The 19,538-nt window shown below is 51.5% G+C and overlaps 3 protein-coding genes across 6 annotated transcripts; 1 reads left to right on the forward strand and 2 right to left on the reverse strand.

Annotated features, from left to right (window-relative positions):
* The first annotated feature begins 8,095 nt into the window (after positions 1-8,095).
* DPM3 (dolichyl-phosphate mannosyltransferase subunit 3, regulatory) lies at positions 8,096-8,695 on the forward strand. Its single transcript, XM_024748349.1, has 2 exons — positions 8,096-8,157; positions 8,341-8,695. Exon 2 carries the CDS (start codon positions 8,346-8,348, stop codon positions 8,622-8,624), a length of 279 nt encoding a protein of 92 aa, XP_024604117.1. The 5' UTR covers positions 8,096-8,157; positions 8,341-8,345; the 3' UTR covers positions 8,625-8,695.
* Positions 8,696-9,132: 437 nt separating this feature from the next.
* Positions 9,133-11,973, reverse strand: SLC50A1 (solute carrier family 50 member 1). 3 transcript variants are annotated; one of them, XM_024748347.1, is made up of 6 exons: positions 11,918-11,973; positions 10,995-11,072; positions 10,729-10,852; positions 9,979-10,140; positions 9,601-9,720; positions 9,133-9,519 (listed from the first exon to the last, which is right to left on the reverse strand). In XM_024748347.1, the coding sequence occupies exons 2-6, from the start codon at positions 11,054-11,056 to the stop codon at positions 9,418-9,420; spliced, it is 570 nt and encodes a 189-aa protein (XP_024604115.1). In that variant the 5' UTR covers positions 11,057-11,072; positions 11,918-11,973; the 3' UTR covers positions 9,133-9,417. The 3 variants fall into 3 exon arrangements, with proteins under 3 accessions (XP_024604115.1, XP_024604114.1, XP_024604116.1); XM_024748346.1 differs by lacking the exon at positions 11,918-11,973 and adding an exon at positions 11,381-11,528; XM_024748348.1 differs by lacking the exons at positions 9,979-10,140; positions 11,918-11,973 and adding an exon at positions 11,381-11,528.
* Positions 11,974-12,526: 553 nt separating this feature from the next.
* On the reverse strand, positions 12,527-18,962 carry EFNA1 (ephrin A1). Of its 2 annotated transcripts, XM_024748338.1 has the most exons (5): positions 18,742-18,952; positions 14,924-15,219; positions 13,833-13,898; positions 13,616-13,666; positions 12,527-13,441 (listed from the first exon to the last, which is right to left on the reverse strand). In XM_024748338.1, exons 1-5 carry the CDS (start codon positions 18,831-18,833, stop codon positions 13,329-13,331), a joined length of 618 nt encoding a protein of 205 aa, XP_024604106.1. In that variant the 5' UTR covers positions 18,834-18,952; the 3' UTR covers positions 12,527-13,328. The 2 variants fall into 2 exon arrangements, with proteins under 2 accessions (XP_024604106.1, XP_024604105.1); XM_024748337.1 differs by lacking the exon at positions 12,527-13,441 and having other exon boundaries at positions 13,612-13,898; positions 18,742-18,962.
* Between the last annotated feature and the right edge of the window lie 576 nt (positions 18,963-19,538).

Raw genomic sequence — 19,538 nt, forward strand, 5'->3', positions numbered from 1 at the left:
TCCCCTACTTTTAGGCTGAGACGGTAACAGAAGGGACTGAAAAGTGGGATTCCCTTCTGCACAGGTCAGGACCCCACAGAAAAACCTCCCACACACCCCCATTCTGGGCCAAGAGTTGCTGTGAGGGCTGCTTCAAGGGAATTTCTGGGACTGAGGTGCATGTATACTGGTGTGTGAAGGCCTAGACTAACCCTCCAGGGAGGTCCCTCCCCTTCCTGTTCTCAGCCTCCAGCCCCCATTTCCAGCCTCTGTGACCCGGGCCTTTTTCTGACTCAGACAGCTTCAGGTTCTAGACATATGTGGGGCAGTAGGAAAGAGCCCAGGTCTTGAAATCAGATAGACCTGAGTTCTAGTTTTGGCTCTGACACTTACCAGGTGAGGGTCCTTGGGCAAGCTGAGTGATCTCTCTGCACCTTAAATTCATCATCTGTAAAATGAGGATAATAATACTTGCCTCAAATTGTGGCAAAGAGGATTGGAATTAAATATCAACGTGGAAGAGCCTAGCATAGCGCTTAACCTATTAGGCATTTGACAAATGTCATCTTCTCCCACGTGATAACAACCATGACCTTGCCAGCCAACTTAGTGCTTTACAGATATTCTCAGTTTCAACACTTACATCAACCTTATGAGATTGACATTCTTACTCTGTGTGGTTAATTTTTTTTTTTGGCGGTACGCGGGCCTCTCACTGTTGTGGCCTCTCCTGCTGCGGAGCACAGGCCCCAGACGCGCAGGCTCAGTGGCCATGGCCCACGGGCCCCGCCACTCCGCGGCATGTGGGATCCTCCCAGACCGGGACATGAACCCGTGTCCCCTGCATCGGTAGGCGGACTCTCAACCACTGCGCCACCAGGGAAGCCCTGTGTGGTTAATTTTATGTGTTATCTTGGCTGGGCCACATTGCCCGGATATTGGGTCAAACATTACTCTGGATGTTTCTTTTTTTAATTTTTTGGCCGCACCGTGTGGTGTGCAAGATCTTGGTTCCCCGACCAGGGATCGAACCCGTGCTCTCTCCAGTGGAAGTGTGGAGTCCTAACCACTGGACCACCAAGGAATTCCCACTCTGGATGTTTCTGTGAGAGGCTTTTTGAATGAGATTTACATTTAAAATAGGAGTAAAGCAGATTGCCCTCCATAATGTGGATGGGCCTCATCCAATCCACTGAAGAGCTACATAGAACAAAAGACTGACCTCCCCAGAGAAGGAGGGAATTCAGATAGCCTGTGGACTTGAACAGAAATGTTGGCTCTGGCCTGCTGGGTTCTCTCACTGGTCTATGCTCATGTGGGCTAGGACCTGGCCCTCTGCCCACTGTTCCCAGCCCCAGTCAGGAGGAAGTCAAGACAGAGTGAGACCCTGCAGATATTGGGTTTGCCAGCCTCTACAACTTCATGAGACAAGACCTTACATTTCACGGATATATCTCCTATTGGTTCTGGTTCTCTGGAGAACCCTGACTAATACATCTGTTTCAGTGAAATGAAATGGGGTAAAATGCAAGAGAGGTTAAAACAACCTGCTCAAGATTATAAGGGAGGACTGCCCTGGTGGCGCAGTGGTTAAGAATCCGCCTGCCAATGCAGGGGACACCGGTTGGATCCCTGGTCCGGGAAGATCCCACATGCCGCGGAGTAGCTAAGCCCATGTGCTACAACTACTAAGCCTGCACTCTAGAGCCTGCGAGCCACAACTACTGAGCCTGCTTGACACAACTACCAAAGCCTGTGCGCCTGGAGCCTGTGCTCTGCAACAAGAGAAGCCCCCACAATGAGAAGCCCGTGCACCACAACAAAGAGTAGCCCCTGCTCGCCGCAACTAGAGAAAGCCCGCACGCAGCAACGAAGACCCAACGCAGCCAACAATAAATAAAGCAAGAAAGAAAAAGAAAAAGATTATAAGGGAAGGCAAGGCTGGAGTTGAAATCCAGATCCATTTGTATTTGCCTTGATGCTTAACCAACATGGTTACAACACAGCATCTGATCCCTGCCACCCCTGACCTCATCTCCTCACACTCTTCCCCATGCTCCTCCATCCCACTCCTGGCTTCCATGTGTCCCATGTGCCACCCCATGGCCTTTGCACATGCTGTTCCCACTGCCTGGAACAGCCATCCAGCAGTTATCTACACTTCTATGTCCTTCACCTCATTCAAGTTTCCATGCAAATGTCTCAGAGACACCCTTCTGACCATGCTATATCACATGGTACACTGTCACCCTTTAGCCCCTCACCTAGTTATATTTTTCTTCACAGTACTTCTCACTTGATACATTAAATATTTGTTTGTTTCCTGTCTGTCTCCTACCATTTCATTGAAGCAGTTTGTTTTCATTGCAAGCTTCATTGAAAGCAGAGATTTTGTCTCTTTTGGTCATTAGAATACTGCTTGACGTAGGTGCTAAATACATGTTTGTTAAAAGAACCAAGAACCCCACTAGCCATACACCATTGTCACACTTTGAGCTCTTTGCTAAAACTCAACTTCCAGCCTGCATCAACTCCAAACTGCTGAATCCTCAGAATCAGCTGAATGTTTCTGTCAGCGGCCAGCCCTGTTTCTGGATCCCTCCTGCCTCAGGCTATTGTCTTTTCCCATCTTGGTCTCCTCTAGTTCACCTGATTCACCCAGACCCTTCTCCAATCAGCAGCACAATCTCTGATGCACTATTTCTCCTGAAAGCCCGGCTGTGATTTTGTCTGTATGTGTTTTTGTGGATTACATGTCTGTCTGTCCTGTCACCCCAACGGAGCTGTGGGTGCCCTGAGGATGCTGATAGAATTAACACAATCTAATCACCTGGAACCTTCCTCAAGGACCCAATAATCACCATGGCACCTGCTGCCTGACAGGACACACACAGGCACACATGGGGACCTCCCACTTCTCTAAGGGGGGAAGATGCTGACCTGAGGGACCAAACCCAACACAAATACTTTGTTTTTAAACATCTTTATTGGAGCATAATTGCTTTACAATGGTGTGTTAGTTTCTGCCTTAAAACAAAGTGAGTCACCTATACGTATACATATATCCCCATATCCCCTTCCTCTTGAGCCTCCCTCCCACCCCTCTAGGTGGTCACAAAGCACAGAGCTGATCTCCCTGTGCTATGTGGCTGCTTCCCACTAGCTAGCTATTTTACATTTGGTAGTGTATATATGTCCATGCCACTCTCTCACTTCGTCCCAGCTTACCCTTCTCCCTCCCTGTGTCCTCAAGTCCATTCTCTACGTCTGCATCTTTATTCCTGTCCTGCCCCTAGGTTCTTTAGAACCATTTTTTTTTTGTAGATTCCATATACATGTGTTAGCATACAGTATTTTTTTTTGTTGCAAATTTATTTTCCCAAATTTCTTACCATTTATTTTATAATTTTGTCCTTTATTTTATTTTTACTTTATTAGGTAATCTTTTTTCTTGAATTTTATTTATTTTTTATACAGCAGGTTCTTATTAGTTATCTATTTTATACATATTAGTGTATATATGTCAATCCCAATCTCCCAATTCATCCCACCACCACCCCACCACCAGCACTTTCCCCTCTTCATGTCCATACGTTTGTTCTCTACATCTGTGTCTCTATTTATGCCGTGCAAACTGGTTCATCTGTACTATTTTTCTAGGTTCCACATATATTGTTAGCATACAGTATTAACACAAATACTTTTAAGGGGTCTTTCTTAGGTAGCCTGACCCTGGCTGGCCTTTCTAGCCTCACCTCCTGCCACTCCTCCATGAAGCAGTCTTTGTGCCAGAGACAGACACAGAGGGTTACTCACAATGAACTCTCAAGCCTCCCTGCCTTTGTTCAGGCTTTCCCTTGGCTTGCAAGCTCCGCCCTCAATCACCACCTGAATTCTCTTACTCATCTTTCCAGTATCACCTTGGGCTTTAGGGCCTATTTGATAGAGGCTCATGCCTTTCCTGAAACAGTCAATCCCTTACTGTGTGTTGTATGTAATTTTGCATATTCTCCCATCTTTAGTGCACTTTAGAATAAGGGCTCCACGGGAATTTCCTGGTTGTCTAGTGGTTAGGACTCTGTGCTCTCACTGCCGAGGGCCTGGGCTCAACCCCTGGTCGGGGAACTAAGATCCTGCAAGCTGCGAGGTGCGGCCAATAAATAAATTAAATAAATAAATAAATAAATAGAGGGCTCTAGATTTGGAATTTGTCTCTCACTGAAACCAAAGCTTGCCAAAGGTGGGACTTCCCTGGTGGTGCACAGTGGTTAAGAATCCACCTGCCAATGCAGGGGACACAGGTTCAAGCCCTGGTCCAGGAAGATCCCACATGCCGTGGAGCAACTAAGCCCACGAGCCACTGCGTGCCTAGAGCCGGTGCTCCACAAGAGAAGGCACCTCAATGAGAAGCCCATGCACCACAGAGAAGAATAGCCCCCGCTTGATGCAACTAGAAAAAGCCTGCGCATAGCAACAAAGACCCAACACAGCCAAAAAAAAAAAAAAAAAAGCTCGCCAAAGGAGAAAACTCCAACAAATGTGAGAAAACTGAAGCTCAGAGGTTAAGTTACTTGCCCAAGGTCACATAGCTAAGTAAAGGAAAGAGGCAGGACCCAACCTCAGGACATCTGGGGCTCTAAAAGCCCAAACTTTTAACCCCCAAGCTGTACTGCCTTTCATACCCTGCTATAATCACGTGTACTTGTGGCCTGCTGTAGCTGCAGAAGGGTAACGGTCTGTAAAAAGACTGAAGAGAAAGGAATGGGACCATAAGAATCTGCTGGCTTTCATCCAATGCTATCCAAAGCCAAAGACCCTGTGTCCAGTAGATGGGAGTCTCTGGAGTAGTTATATTTCCTGGGACCAGGACAGCTGGGTCAGTTTCGCTGGAGACCATCAAATGCTAACCTGTCCTTCCTTCTGTCCCTCATCTTACATTTATAGAAGCCCTCTGGGTTTCCCACGCTATGCTTGGTCCTGGAGTTACAATGGTCCTGGGTGGCCCAAGCAGGGAAACAAAACACCTACAGCTCAACATGGCAAGTGCCATCTATAAAAGAGAGACTGTGGGAGCTCAGAGGAGGAAGATGGTGTCCAACCCTGCAAGACAGGGTCAAGGCCCAGGAAGGCTGCTTGGAGGACGTGTTACTTGAACATTAGAGAAATATGTACCCACATTTTCTTGAGGCATATTTAGGGTTTCACTTTTCACATGAAGTTTTGTCTAATGCACTGCGAATTTATTTTAGTATAAGATGTGAGGTTGAAATATAACTTAATTTACTTTTTCAAATGGTAAGCTTGTTGCAAATGTTTTTCAAATAATCCCTCTTTCCTCACTGGAGATGCCATTTCTATCATATGCTGAAATGGTGTATGTTCGATCTATTTCTTCACTTTTTATTCTGTTCCATTGATCTAGGTAGGGAGATGCTATACCTTAGTGGCAAAGTTTGCAGGCTCTGCAGTCTAGTCTGACTATCTGGGGCGTACCTGTTTCTTCATTTGCGAAATGGAGATAATAATAGTACCTACTTCATATGGTGGCTGTAAAGATTGAATGAGATTATGCACGTAAAGTACTCATTACAGTGCCTGGCACAGAGTAATCAATCAATGAATGTCAGCTGCTATGACGATCCCTATCTGCCCATTCCTATACCAGTAACCCAGAAAGGTGAAATTACTAAGCATATAGCTTTGAGTCAGAGGAGACAGTCTGCTACTTACTACCCTGCATGACTTCGGGCAAGTTACTTACCTTTTACCTACTCTCCGCTTTGGTTTCCTCATTCATACATGGGGATATAAAAGTACCTACTGCAGCCTGTTGTGAAAATCAAACATGCAGTGTCACAAAAGGCATGACACATAATAGCCCCTCAATGAATGTTTAATCTTCTGCTGATTATTATGAACTATAATTTATTTTCTTTTTATGTGTTGCAGGGCAAGCCCCTTCTCATTATCTTTCCCCCCAAAATTTTCTGGGGAGTGGCAATCTTTCAGGGCCACATCTATTGTGGGTGAATAAGATAGAATTTCTGGATCTGCAAGGCTGATGCCTGGCCCCTGAACTGTGTTGAAAGTCGCTGTGGCTAGTGAGGTCTTGAGTGGGTTACTAGTAGGATTTTGGGGAAGGGAGTGGAGGTGGGCCTTTGAAGCTCATATAGCAGGTTTCTAAAAATATTTTAATTTTGCCTTAATTTTTACTTTAACAAAGGAATTTGCATAGTTTAAAAGGCCAATTATATATATTAAAAAAAGGCCAACTAGTTCTGTAAGGCATTCAATGAAAAATAACAGTCCCCTGCTCCATTCTCCTACCCCCTCCCTACACATACACTCCTCCATAAACCACTCTCAAGTTTCTTGGCTGCTTTTTTGGGTACTACCTCTATATATTTTTTGTTTGTTTGTTTGTTTTTTGGGCAGTGCTGCACGGCTTCTGGGATCTTAGTTCCCCGACCAGGGATTGAACCTGGGCCACAGCAGTGAAAGCGCTGAGTCCTGACCACTGGACCACTAGGAATTCCCAATATTTCTAAATAACATGTTCATATTATTATTTTTATTTTTCTATTTTAGATATAATCAATTGACTGCCTGCCATGGAAAATGAGGATATAGTTCTCTCTAATCCTGACTCTCTCCATATACTCCCCTCCCCCACCCTCTCAATTCAAATATATTCCAAATTTTAGTTAAGTCAACACTTAGTGTTTACATTATTATGGCTGTGAAAATATTCTACACAGCTGAGTTATGTAGTGTTTGTGCTAAGACTCTGTGGATCTGTAAAAACTGGTTTTATTAATTAACATCAGGGATATGGGGCTGAGAAACTTTGTTCTCTAAAATCATACAGTCACAAGTTTTCTGTTTGAAATCAGGCAGTGAGAATGGAACGTCCCACTGTTGCTGGAGGTTTAACGCATGTTGATCACTTTGATACAGAGAAGCAGCCTCGATTTCCAACCTAGGTGCAAAGCTTCAGATAATTGGGGTTTTGGACATAACATTGTACAATTATCTTAATTATGTAGTTATCTATTACATAATTATCTAAAATTAGTTAACTTTGTAGTTTCCAAGTGGATTCTCAGTTCACTTCTCAGTCCAGGCTGTTGTTAACTCCTTCACTTACATCTGTGCTTACCTTGAACCTGTCAAAATACTGCTTCATTTAAATATCACCTGAACTCGACCACTTCCCATATCCTGCAATGACCTGGCTTTTTCCTTTGTTTGATGAGTGGCTCCACAGTTCCCCTGGTGTGTGCTCTCTCTTGCAGCAGTAAGTGAATAAACCTAACTATCCAACTACAGTTATGTTCTTAGTGGTCTTTATCAGACAGGCTTTTATAATTCTCCTTCCTTTCTAACTCTTTGTTTTCCCCGAAGTTAATAATTGCCTGACCTTTTCTTTCACTCGGTTTTCTATATACCTATCATGAATTCATCCCCCAAATTCTGAAAGACGTATACACCTTCTCTTAATACCTTAAACACATCAGGTGATTCCTCTGTCCCCACAGTTTTTTTCCCTTAAAGACACCCTCTTGAAGCACTTCTTCTTCTGGCTCCAAGTCTTACAGGTTGCTCCTCTGAGTTTCTCTTTCAAAATATGACAACCTCTGTTCTAACACCTATCTCAGGGCACCTGTTGTCAATGCATCTGCTTTCCTGACTCCTGCTTTCCTCCTTCCACCCCAGAAGGGTCCGTGTCTTGACATCTCTATTTCTCCAAAGTCTGTCGTGACGCTCAAGAAACGTTCCACTGACTGAATGAATAAAAGAATAAATAAGTGAATAAATGAATGAATGAATGAGTGGAATTTTTGTGCAGGAGAAGTGAGGTTAAGAGGAACGATATTACATTCCCATCTAGTCGCAAGGCTTAAGGGTGTCCTCAGGCTGTCTACAAGCCCCACGCCAGCTTGGAGCGGGGTCTCGAGGGAGGGAAGCAGCACCGAAAGCCCTCTGGGCCCAGGTCGCGGCTGCAGGAGCGGAGTCGGCTGAGCACATCCTAGGTCAAGTCCGCGGCCACGAACTTGCCAGACGCCGCTCGAGGACTACAACTCCCAGAAGGCCGCGCGGCGGCGGAGCACGAGCCGTGGAGGATTCCGGACGCTGACGTCGGAGCCGTGCGGCTCTGGGAAGACGCTGGGCTGAGAGGTAAGTGTAGGAGGAGGGCTGAGGGTTGAGAGTGGAGGGCGGAGGGCGGGAGCGACAGAGGAGCGGCCCTGAGGTTAGGTGGTACGGAGGTGGGGGTGAGGTAGAAGGACAGGGAATGGGTCTCAGATGAAGAGCGGGTAGCGGGGTGTCAGGGACCTCGAGCTCTGCTTCCTCTTCCCGCAGTGACCATGACGAAATTAGCGCAGTGGCTGTGGGGGCTGGCGCTCCTGGGCTCCACCTGGGCTGCTTTGACCACGGGAGCCCTGGGCCTGGAGCTGCCATTGTCTTGCCGGGAGGTCCTGTGGTCACTGCCCGCCTACTTGCTGGTGTCCGCCGGCTGCTATGCACTGGGTACTGTGGGCTATCGCGTGGCCACTTTTCACGACTGCGAGGACGCCGCCCGCGAGTTGCAGAGCCAGATCCAGGAGGCCCGAGCCGACTTGGCCCGCAGGGGGATGCGCTTCTGACACCCTAACCTCATTCCCGCACGGACAGCCTGCTCTCCTCTCCCCCATTAAAGCGCAAGTTTATTTTCTAACTTTGGTTTGAGTATGGAGTATGGATGATGGGAATTGGGGATTCTGTGTACCAGCTGTTGATAAGTGAGAGGTAGAAAAGCCACCTTCCTGAGGCTCTCTCAGCCTTTATCTTTGCATTCTGCTGGTACTTCCTCCTATTTGCTCCGAAGGAGGCAAAGACACCGTTCTCAAGATGTCTCAGTACGGAAAAGTCATTTCACTTTCCTGGTCTTTTTAGCCCTGTTAGGAAGGACTTCTTGAAGCCTATTCTTCTTCATAACATCCAAGCTCTGTTCTTTTTAAGGCCTTCCTACGTCTTTACAACTTCTTGGTTCTTTCAAATACCTTTTCGGAGCCAACCCTACCAGCCCAAGAGTAACTGTGGATCAGACAGTTCCCGTCTACCCTTCACCAAACCAGGCAGGTTGACTATCCCTGAACAGAGAACGAGCCTTGATGGGCAAGGGGTAGGAAACAGTTTATTTTAAGGCACATTCTAAAGATTTCCCCCGACCTCCCAAATTAAAAAATAAAATCTTGAAAAAAAAAAAAGTGATTCATCTCCCAGGTTCCATCCAGTCTTCTAAGTAAAGCCCTTTCTTTAGTCCCTGGATTCTCAAAGCAGTTCTTTTCCTTTACCACAACGCACTTCACCAGTGGAGGTGACCAGCAGGAAGAGCTGAAACAAGGTTTCTTTGGTAGTATGTTGGCATTAAGGTGCCCAGTGGTCAGGTGAACTCCCTCAGGTTTGTAGAAGTTGATAGTTCCTGTCTTGCTCCTGGGGGTATTTCCAGAAAAGCCAGAAGCGAATGAAGCTGGTGAGGATTCCTGGAAGGTTGGGCACCTGAAATCACAAGGGCTGCTATGAGGAGAGGAGCTGATTTTCCACCTCGTACATCTGTCACCCCGCCCCTGTTCTGCTTACCACAATGTAGGGATCTTTTAGTCGAAACCCATAGAACGTCCAGGAGGCAGAGGTGAGGAGGGTGGCAATGGTGAGTGAAAAGGAGAGACGTTGGGTCGATTTAGTACGAATGACCTTGGCCTGTGGGAAAGGATGAAGGACACTCCTAGCAAGGCACATAGTAAATCTCCCACCTTGCCTAAGAATTTCCTCAGAAAAAAAGTCAAACGTCCTCCCTGATCTTCTGTTACCCAACCTTTCCCTCCTGCCCCCCACTCACCCAACTCTACTAACCCGTCTCCTTCCAGGATTTGGGTCTTTCCTTCCTCTGGAGTATAAGCTACAGTCTCTGGCTATGGGAGACTTATCTTCCTTTCCTCCCTGGACACCCCCACTCACCAAGTCAGCTAGTGGTGAGAGGTACATACTGATGGTGAAGACACTGCAGAAGAGGCCCAGCTGCTGAAGCCGGGTCTCAGTGTCGGGCACCAGGAGCCAAAAGTAGCCAAAACCCAGGACAAGGACCCCCAGCAGGGTTGCAGTCTGAAGGAGCACAGCATGCTGCAGAGGAGAGAGTAGCCTTACTTCTAGATGTACCAGGAGCCCTCTCTGACTCTGCTGCTGGAATTAATTCATCCTGCCCTCTCCCAAGCTCCAGTTGAGGAGCCAGCCTTTGCCCAAGCCTCCAGTATTGCACTTGTTACATCCTCTTTCCCACCAGTGGCTTGAGCACATGTCTGATCCACGCACAACCCTGGAGGTTTCTAGGAGAGGGAAAGGTATCCTTTTTTGGTGAGCTTGCTACACAGAGTAGGAGCTTAATGCTTGTGTGAATGGGGAAGCAGAGCGGATCATCTCACTCTCAGCCACTGGCACTGACTTTGAAGGAACTATGGAGACAAAATCCCTTTCCACTCAGGTTGCTGGGCAGCAAGGCACCATCAGGCTAGGCAGAGCTACCAGCTTTGTCAGAATGGGGGACAATATGTGAGTCTCAGCAGGCTGGCTTCATGGCGGAAGGAGGACTGCAAGGCTGGAAGGGTGTTCCAGGAAAAGTTGGCAGTACCAGCGTGTCATAGTCTTCTAGGAAACAGTGTTTGCCCTGCCAGCAAGGCAGGGCAGGGCATGCAGCAGAGGAAGGGGCTCTACCTTCCGATGGCAGTAGTGCAGATACACCAAGATATACAGGGTCTGAAGCACAGCACCCACGGCGTTGACGACGATTAGCGTCCAGTTTCCCTTCAGGGCCCCATAACTCAGCCAGCTCAGGTTGCTGCAGGGTGGAGGGGAGGGACATGGGCTCGCGGGGTTGAGTGTGAGCGGGGGGGACCCGAGGGGCCTCGTCCACATTCCTCCTCACCCCTCCCCAACCTCCCTCAGACAGCCTTTCCCGCCGCAGGCATCGCCCCTCTCACTTGACATCCGTGGTGAGAAAGGGCAGGAACTGGACACTGTCCACACTCCGGGTCATCCGCATGTGCTTGAGGTCCGAGCTGTAACGGGGACCCGAAGGCAGGGGGGAGAGGTGGAAAGGGAGGACCAGGCTGCTGGGGCGTCGAAATCCCCGATGCCTGTCATCCTTTCTGGACAACTGCAGACCCCCGGCCCTACCCTCAGCACCCTGGCCTTCTCCCTCAGGGAAAGTGACCAGCCTTGCCCTTGTACCCCGGCCCTCTCGACCCGATTCCACTTTGACCCTAGGTTCCAGATGCAGCCTGGGGCTGCGGCCACGTCTCTGTCCTCTCTCTCTCCTTTCCTGACTTCCTGGTCCTGCCCCAGCCCAGCCCGTCCGCGCTCTCACAGGCCGGTGGAGAACATGCCGAGGGTGAAGAGCACGCAAGCTCCGGAAAGAAGCGAGTCGGCCAATCCGCCCGCCTCCATCCCTCCCCGAGTCGGATCCCGAGCTCGGCGCCTGCGGCCAGCTAGCAGGAACCGGAGCCCGCGACGCCGGAGCCCCGCCCCTTTGCGCCCCCGGCTCCGCCCCTGCGCGCTCGGCCATCCCCCCCGGAAACTGAACCGGAACCCGGCCCACCCTCAAGCCGGAGCTCAGGCCCCGCCCCTGCGAGGGCCTGTTTCGACCCCACCGGCCCGCTGTCGGCTCGCAGGGTTTCCTGTCTTCCCGTTGCTCTCGGTTTTCTGGCCGGTCTCCTTCCTAAGGCTCCGCGGATTTGTCCCCGGCATCAGCCGCTCCACACTCTGCTTACTCCTTGGATCACCCAGACCCCCAGCTTCAGCTCACTTTCCCACAGGCCGCTAGCCTACGTGGTAGAACTGAAAAGCTTGCTACCCGGACTTCAACACGCTTTCACGGAGGGCCGCAGCTCAGAACTTCAGTTACCCAGGGATTGGGAGATTTTTCGCTGTTTGCTGAAGCCTCTTTCCGGTCTCTTCCCTAAGTAACAGGGACTGCCAGGAATCACCAAGTCTTTGTGTGATGCCTTCCCCCTTCAGCCACACTGCCGGCTTTCTGTGACTTGGCCAATCCACTGGACAAACGTGTATCACCGACCCCCCTAGTCCAACCAACTTGCTGCCGGGAACTCTCCCTCCCAGACTCCCACACATCTCTGCTGGTGGGGCTGTGGGGCGAGCCGCATGCCTCAGCTGGCAGGCGTTCCGAGCGGCTGCCCTGACTCACCCAAGAGCCTGAGTACCTGAACAGTACGCCAAAGCCCAGCGCTGAGAGGGTGCGAGTGGGGCGGAGGTTGGACAGGAGGAACTTCCAGAGTGGGGTGCAGCCTAGGACCCCACTGCTGTGGGGAGCACTCCTATCCTGGACAACCCTCAGAGGAGGAAACACCCCACCCTTGTGGGCTGGTGAGGGGCATGTATTCTTTTCAGAGAGAGGGGAAAAAACTCAAACCCAATTGCTACTGACATAGCACTGAGCCTAGCAGCAGCAGGGACTCAATGGTCATAAATTAGGATGGAGGGGCAGAAAAGCACGTCCAAAAAAACAAACACATTGCTTTATTTTGAGACAAAGAACATTGTATAAAAAAACTCCAGTTGTAGAAATCAGCAGACACACATCTAGTTCATATACAGATTCTGTACTCATGGGCCCTGCCCTTCAGGCTACAGTCAGTCTAGGCACAGACTCTGTGCACATGGGCACTGCCCTTACAGCTACACTCTTAAGAACAGGTTGGCACAGCCCCCCTGCTGGCACAGCTCTGTGGAGTGATGCCCCAGGATGGGAGAGGATGTAGTGACTGGCTACAGTCCTCTCCGTGGCACCTCCACAAAGAACAGTCTTGGGGGAGATGCTGGGTCAGCCCAAGCATGTTGCCTCTCCTGTCCCTGGCTCCCAAGCAGGAAACTGTCTCTTGCTTTTCCTTCACAGCCATCCTGGCTCTCTCTGGGAGGGACATCTTTGCCAAGCTCAGTGTCCATCCATGTAAGCCCAAGCCCCTTTCAGCTCGGCTCCCACAGTGCCCTTCTAAGAGGCCATGTCCGCACAGCCCGTTTCTTTGGCTTAAGGGCAGGAATGAAGGGGAAAGGACTGTCCACTTCTTTGTCCATCCCTCTGAGGTGGAGGCGAGGATGGCACTGTCAGGCTTGCTGACCTCCTTTGGGTTGAAAGCTTTAATACTGACCCGTTTTGATGCTGCTGGGTGGCAGCTTGTGCATGTGGTAGGAGTGGTTCCCAGGACTAGGGCTTTGGGAGGGGCCCCAGGCAGGTGAGGGAGGCCTGCCCTGCCCCCTCAGCCCAGTTCCAGTTCTTACAGTGCACGCAGCATACACCTTCATAGGGTTTGCAGCAGCAGGAATGGCAGGAGCAGCACAGCCCAGGCGAGTGGGAAGAGGCGGGGGGCGGCACTGTGACCAATGCTATGTAGAACCTGCACCTCTGGGTCATCTGCAAGGTGAGAGGGCAGAGGCCCCCAAGGTGAGCGGCCCCCCTATTGGCACCGGCCCTCAGCCCAGCGAGGTTCCCCCTGCCCCTGACTGGCAAAAGAGCCACCTCCTATACCCAACCTCTTCAAGCAGACCCCCTTTTGTGCCCCAGGCCCAATTTGCTCCAGCCACCTACCTGCTGGAAGCCTCTTCTCCTGTGCATTGGCATGGGCCTGAGGACTGTGAGCTGAACGATAAGGATGGTCTTAGGTCAGGTACTTGGTACACCAAGGAGGCAGAGGGGTGGGAATGCTGGGTGGGCTGGGCAGTGGGACTTCCCAACCATCCCAGATCACTAGACCAGGCCCAGAATAGGGATGGAGCAAGGAGGCCCACAAGGCTGTGACACTCACTGATTTTGCCATTGACGTTCACCTTCAACCTCAAGCACTGGTCTTCCTGGTAGTGGATGGGTTTGGCTACAAAATAAATCCAGAGAGTGATAAGGAAGGAAACTTTTTTGGAAGAAAATATAAGCGTAAATGTCTCTGACCCTGCTTTCTCAGTCCCTACTCATTTTAACCCCTCTCTTCCCTCTAATCTTTGATTCTCACCTTCCTTAGTTTTTACCCACTTTCTGCCCCAAGTTCAGTGCAAGCTCCCATTCTTGGGAATAACCCCTGACTTTGGAGGTGGTGGTAAAAAGAACATAGACACTGTCCCCTCCCTACAGCCCATCCTCCACTCCCCCCAGCCTGAAGTTGGGGGCAACCTGCACAATATGTTCCCCTTACCCGGCCACTTTGTCCTCGCCCTGCCTAAGCCCCACTGACAGGGTGAGGCCTGGATTCATTCTGTACAAAGCTGATCTCACAACTTGTAAAATCCACCAGTGGCTCTCCACTGCCCTCAGGATAAAGTCCAAACTCCTTAGCACTTCTTAGGCCCCTATGCTCTACCCTGTCTACTTCTCCAAGCTCCTATCTCCCCACTTCCAAGTGTCCCTCCTGTTCCAGTCAGTCTGAACCATATGAAGTTCCCTGAAGATGTCATGCTCTCTTTGCACACGTCCCCTTGTTTGGCCAGCTCCTCTGTCTGTCCTGAACTCTTGGGTCATCTTCCCCAGGAAGCCTTCTCTGAGGTGTGCCCCCCACCCCAGACCAGCAGGTACTCAAGTCATTTCCGCAGGGCCCCTGAGCTCATATCTACCATATCACCCTGTTCTAATGGTCTGTTAATCTATGTATGTCCCTTTCCAGGTTCCTGGAGGACAGGGACTCTGTAATGTTTTATTTATCTCTGCGCCTATAGTGCCAAGCAGAGTGCCCAGGACACAGTAGAAGCTCACTCCACATTTGTAATGGGAATGAACGAAAACAGACTTCAGGATTGGAAGGGGCCGTCCGCTGCTTGCCTTCCCACTAAGCATGTACTGAAGCATGTACATCATGCCAGGTGTGTCCCCCAGTGTATGCACCTGTGTGCATGCCTCCCGGGCACTCACAGATGTAGTAGTAGCTGTGTCCCTCTTTGAACTCCTTGCCCAGGGTAAAGGGTGTGAAGCGCTGGAACTTCTCAGACAGCTTCTCTGGGCCATGCCTGGCACTGGGCTGGTTGCACTGCCAGCGGACCTGGTCCTTGGATTGGGGTTGGCACAGTTGGTACTGCTCGCGCTCCACCAGGTACAGTGTGTACCGCTCCATGGCAGCGTCTGCCACAGACTCATCCTCATAATGAGGACAGATGATGTCCAGGTAGTCATTTAACTGCACGTGTACTGTGTAGTCCTCATTCCGAAACCTGGGCATGTGCAGAGGCAGAGAAAGCTGGTGGTCACTCAGAAGCCAGGCCAGAGCCTTGAGCTTCCAAATGTTTACATGACCCCTCACATTTCATACTGGACCACCGCCCCCACCAAAGATTTTTTAAAACTCTCAACTTCCAGTATTTAATTTACTGATCTTGATCTCTTTGTTTTTTGGGTTTTTTTTTTTTTTGCAGTACACGGGCCTCTCACTGTTGTGGCCTCTCCCGCTGCGGAGCACAGGCTCCGGACGCGCAGGCTCAGTGGCCATGGCTCACGGGCCCAGCCGCTCCGCGGCATGTGGGATCTTCCCGGACCAGGGCACGAACCCGTGTCCCCTGCATCGGCAGGTGGACTCTCAACCACTTCGCCACCAGGGAAGCCCTGATCTTGATCTCTTAAATATCTTTCCACCATCTCCAAACATTCCATCATCTGCCACTAATCCTCTAAATAGCATCCACTTAGTATCTTTCAGGTATCAAGGCACTTCCCATAACCTCCCTGATATTTACCTAAGGATAGGCTTCTAAATATTTCCTCTGCTCACTCTTCTACCTATAAATATTTCCCCAACTCTATTCTACCACTTGCTCCTTTAACTGCTATTAGACCTCAATCTGAGAACCTACTGGCCCATTCTATAATCAAGATCCACATAACCCTTTCTCTTTCCCATGGTAGTACTCGGCGTCCAACAATCTGTCTTCACTTCTCTTACTCCTCTCATTTTCCCCCTTGACCCACTGAGTATATCTCACATTGTTCAACTTCACTTTTCCCCCAACACCCAGGACATCCATGCCCACAGATAATGTCCAGTCCTTTTGAGTTAAACTGCTTTAATCAATTCATCCAGTGCCCTCAAATCTCCCCTTCTAGCTACTCAAATCTATGCTCAGCTCTCCTTGTCCACTTCTCTCAAAGCACCCCAAAACCTCTCTGTCCCTTTATCTCCAAAAGCCATACTTTCACCTCTTGTGAAATGAGCTCCAGAAATGCTGGAGTTCTCAGATCTGAGAAGGCCTCTCCCCTCTCTCTTCCCAAGATGGAGCGAGCTCTCCTCCCCCAGCCCATTCCCCCCAGGCTCCAAAGGCTCCAGCCGACTGCCCACGGATCCCTCCCCCGCAGCTCTAGACACCTGGCTCCAGTCTAGGTGGGGTCCTAGTAGGGGAAAAAGTGCCTCCCCACCTCCCTCTCCAAGCCTGTCAGCTTCTCTGAATTCCACCAACCACTGCCAGCTAGAGACTCAGCAGAGTTGGCTGCCAACTTGCTTCAAACCAAAGCCAGGGGCATGGGTGGTGGGGAGAGGGGCAGGGGTTAGGGCAAGAGGCCTCTGAGGTGGGCACCCACTGCCCAGTCAGCATGACCCTTAAGAGGCCTGGCTCTGCAGGAGCAGGCCAGTGCTCCAGCTAGGCTTACCAAGGCCCCTCCCCCACCCTGGGGAAAAAGAGAGAGAGAGAGAGAGAGAGAGAGAGGGAGGGAGGGAGGAGGCGCAGAGAGGCTTTTAAAATTCCTCTCTGGAGAGATAAACATAGAAGCCATTTCAGAACAGGTATTTCAGCTCTGGGTCTGGCGTCTTTCCTCCATTCCCATGACGGGCACTGACTCATTCTTCATCTACCTCTGCCACCCACCCCAGCATTCATGAGAACCTGTGAAAATTTCCCTTGTCAAATGTGGACAGCCCCCAGGACGGCCCAGTGCCCACTTGCTCTGGGCACTGTCCTCCAGGCAAAGGGAGCTGACAGGTCTGAATGGGTGGGGTACCTGCCCCTCTAGCACCAAGGAGGCCAGGGTGCAGCTCACAGTGGCACTGCCCTTCTTCCCATGCTGCCCCCTGACTGGGGCCTGGAGATCCCAGGGCTGATGCCCACTGCCCTGAGTCACCCATGCCAGCCTCATACCCACCCAGCTCATTACCACCTCGTCTTTGCCCTCAAGCTGGGCCTGGCTTAGCTGCTTGTGGCCTCCACTCTGGGCTGGCTTTCTCTTTAGTCCTGGGTATGGTAGAGTGTGTGTGTGTGTGTGTGTGTGTGTGTGTGTGTGTCCAGATGGACAGGGCAGAAGCTGTGCTTGGTGGGTGTGCCCATCACCCCCCTCCTGGGGGTACAATCTGCTCCACTTAGCACTCCTTTGACTCTTGCTCTCCATCTGGGAAAGGGGGGCAGCGGCGTCAGGGAAGGGGGAGAGGGGGGGCAAGGAAGAGGCTCCTTCCTGAAAGAGAGGAAACCTGGGAGCTTGGGAACGGAAAAGGCCAGGGTCCCCCCCTCCCTACTCCTGGCTTCCTGTCCCCTCCTCCTCCTTCAGCCAACACCTGGCACAGGCATAAACAGGGACTTTGCTCTCTCCCTCTAGGACAAGATTGGGTCAAAGAAGCAAAGAACAGAGAGCAAGGGGTGAGGTGGGGGAGGGCTGACTGCACTGTCCCGTCAGACGGCCAATGGGCAAGAGGGCATTGCCCTCTGGGTTGGCAGCTGGCTGTTCCCTCCCTGCCCAACACGCCACAGACGACAGACCCCCTACCAGGCAATGCTGCCACAGGGTCAAGAGGAAACTGGCACAATCGGTTTCTCAAGGGGAGTGGGGGGTAGGTCTGCTAGGGCTGCCGGTGGCTGGGCTGAGTGAAGTGTTTTTCACCCCGACCCCAAGGTGTCCAGCCCTCCTCTCCTGACTCCACCTTACCCCCCTCTCCCGTTTTCCTGCAAATATTGTTCCCATAACTTCAGAAAACTCAAGAACAAAGAACAAAGGGTCCGATGGAGCTTCTCCCTCCCCATACCATTTGCCTCACAGCCCTAAACCTGCCCCGGAGAAATTAACTCCTTCCTGCCCAGAGCCCTTTGTAACCCTTTTAACCCCTTCCTGTCCTCTGGAACCTTTCCCACGACCTCCCTCTCCCTTTCTCTTCAGTTTTACTACCTGAACCTCAGATACCCTCAAGCCTACCCACACACAGCATATGTGCCTCATTCATGCCACCTCAAAAGACTCTTGAGGGGGGAGGGCTTTCCAGGGTGACCTTAAATACAGAATGAACACTTAATGCTGGCAGCCCAGGTCCCTCCTGAAGGGTCCTTCCAGGATTACAATAAGCATTCTGCTTACTCCGGATGTCAAGACCTGTCAGTGTGGGCAGATGCCCAAGTAACACACAAGGAGAGGCACAGAGGCTTTCTCAGTGGAAGGGCCTAGAACAAGAGCCCTGGCGGCCAGATAGAGTGGCCCCTGCTAAAGGCAGGAACTGTTCAACGCGGGTCCCTCACTTCGGAGTAACAGGGGTGCCAGAAGGAAGGGAAAGAGGGGAAGTGGCAGCGCCTGTGCAAGCCGATGCGGGCAGGGTCCTGCCCTGGGGTGGGGTACTCCCAGCTATGGGGGAGAAGAAAGTCTATGGGATCCCTCCCGCCTCCGGTCACCTCCCCGAGACTCAGGTTAGGGGCTAGCCGGGACAGTTAACCTGGAGCGGGGAGCAGTGCCAACCGGGCGCCCAGGCTGTCGGCCGTAGACTCGGGGCTTACTTGGGGTTTGAACTGTTCCAGAAGACGGTGTGGCGGTCAGCAGCGGCCAGACTGCAGCACAGACCCAAGAGAGGGGCCCAGAGGAACTCCATAGCGCGGGGCCGGGCCAGGCCGGGCGGGGACGAGGGTCTCCTCCGGGTCTGGGTTCCCGCAGGCTTTCTCCGCGGCGCACTCAGCACAGTGCTCACAGCTCTGGGCCCTCCGCCTCGCGACTCCGCCTTTTGGGCCGGCGCCGCCCGACAGCGCGCCCCGCCCCCGCCCCGCCCGACCTGGGGGCTGGGGAGGTGGAGGAAGGGAGGGCAGGGGGGAGGGGAGGAGAGGGGAGCAAAGCGCGCACCGACAAATCTGCTCAGCGCTGTGTGTTTGCTCACTCGTGGATCCGCGTGCAGCTTTGTGGGCCTGTGCTGGCTGGTGGGTCTGTGTCCCCCGCCCAGTCTCGTGCGGGAGAAGGGAACGAACTCCACGTGCGGGTCTGCTAACCAGCGGGTGCGGGACCCGGCTGGCGGGCGCCGTGCGCCGATCTTGAAGGGTGCGAGGTTGTTGATAGGTCCCGCACCTTTCCCGAGTCTTGCACACCCAGGCTCGGGCGCCCGCGTGTCCACACTCTCCTCCTACCCACCCCCTTCCTGGACTCTGCGCTCGGCTGCGTCTCCCCACACACGCTGCTGTTTGTTTTTGTTGGGTTTGTCAATGTTGTCTTTGTTTGGGAGATTGTGTCATCGCCTAGATGCCGGGAATAAAGTGCAACCCTGTGTGTGATCAAGTGTGTAACGTGTGCGGCCGGGGCTTAGGGCGCC

Source organism: Neophocaena asiaeorientalis, unplaced genomic scaffold (genome assembly GCF_003031525.2).
Source record: "Neophocaena asiaeorientalis asiaeorientalis breed wild unplaced genomic scaffold, Neophocaena_asiaeorientalis_V1.1 scaffold76, whole genome shotgun sequence".
Classification (NCBI taxonomy): domain Eukaryota; kingdom Metazoa; phylum Chordata; class Mammalia; order Artiodactyla; family Phocoenidae; genus Neophocaena; species Neophocaena asiaeorientalis.

Excerpts from the sequence above, each read along its gene's own strand:
- EFNA1 (XM_024748337.1), bottom strand. The coding sequence starts at position 18,833 with ATGGAGTTCCTCTGGGCCCCTCTCTTGGGTCTGTGCTGCAGTCTGGCC. Across the intron at positions 15,220-18,741 it reads TGGAACAGTTCAAACCCCAA|GTTTCGGAATGAGGACTACA; the intron begins GTAAGCCCCGAG and ends GCACATGCCCAG. Across the intron at positions 13,899-14,923 it reads ACACAGCTACTACTACATCT|CCAAACCCATCCACTACCAG; the intron begins GTGAGTGCCCGG and ends TTTATTTTGTAG.
- DPM3 (XM_024748349.1), top strand. The coding sequence starts at position 8,346 with ATGACGAAATTAGCGCAGTGGCTGTGGGGGCTGGCGCTCCTGGGCTCC.
- SLC50A1 (XM_024748346.1), bottom strand. The coding sequence starts at position 11,460 with ATGGAGGCGGGCGGATTGGCCGACTCGCTTCTTTCCGGAGCTTGCGTG. Across the intron at positions 10,141-10,728 it reads TGCACTACTGCCATCGGAAG|CATGCTGTGCTCCTTCAGAC; the intron begins GTAGAGCCCCTT and ends TCTCCTCTGCAG. Across the intron at positions 9,520-9,600 it reads TAAAAGATCCCTACATTGTG|GTGCCCAACCTTCCAGGAAT; the intron begins GTAAGCAGAACA and ends TTGTGATTTCAG.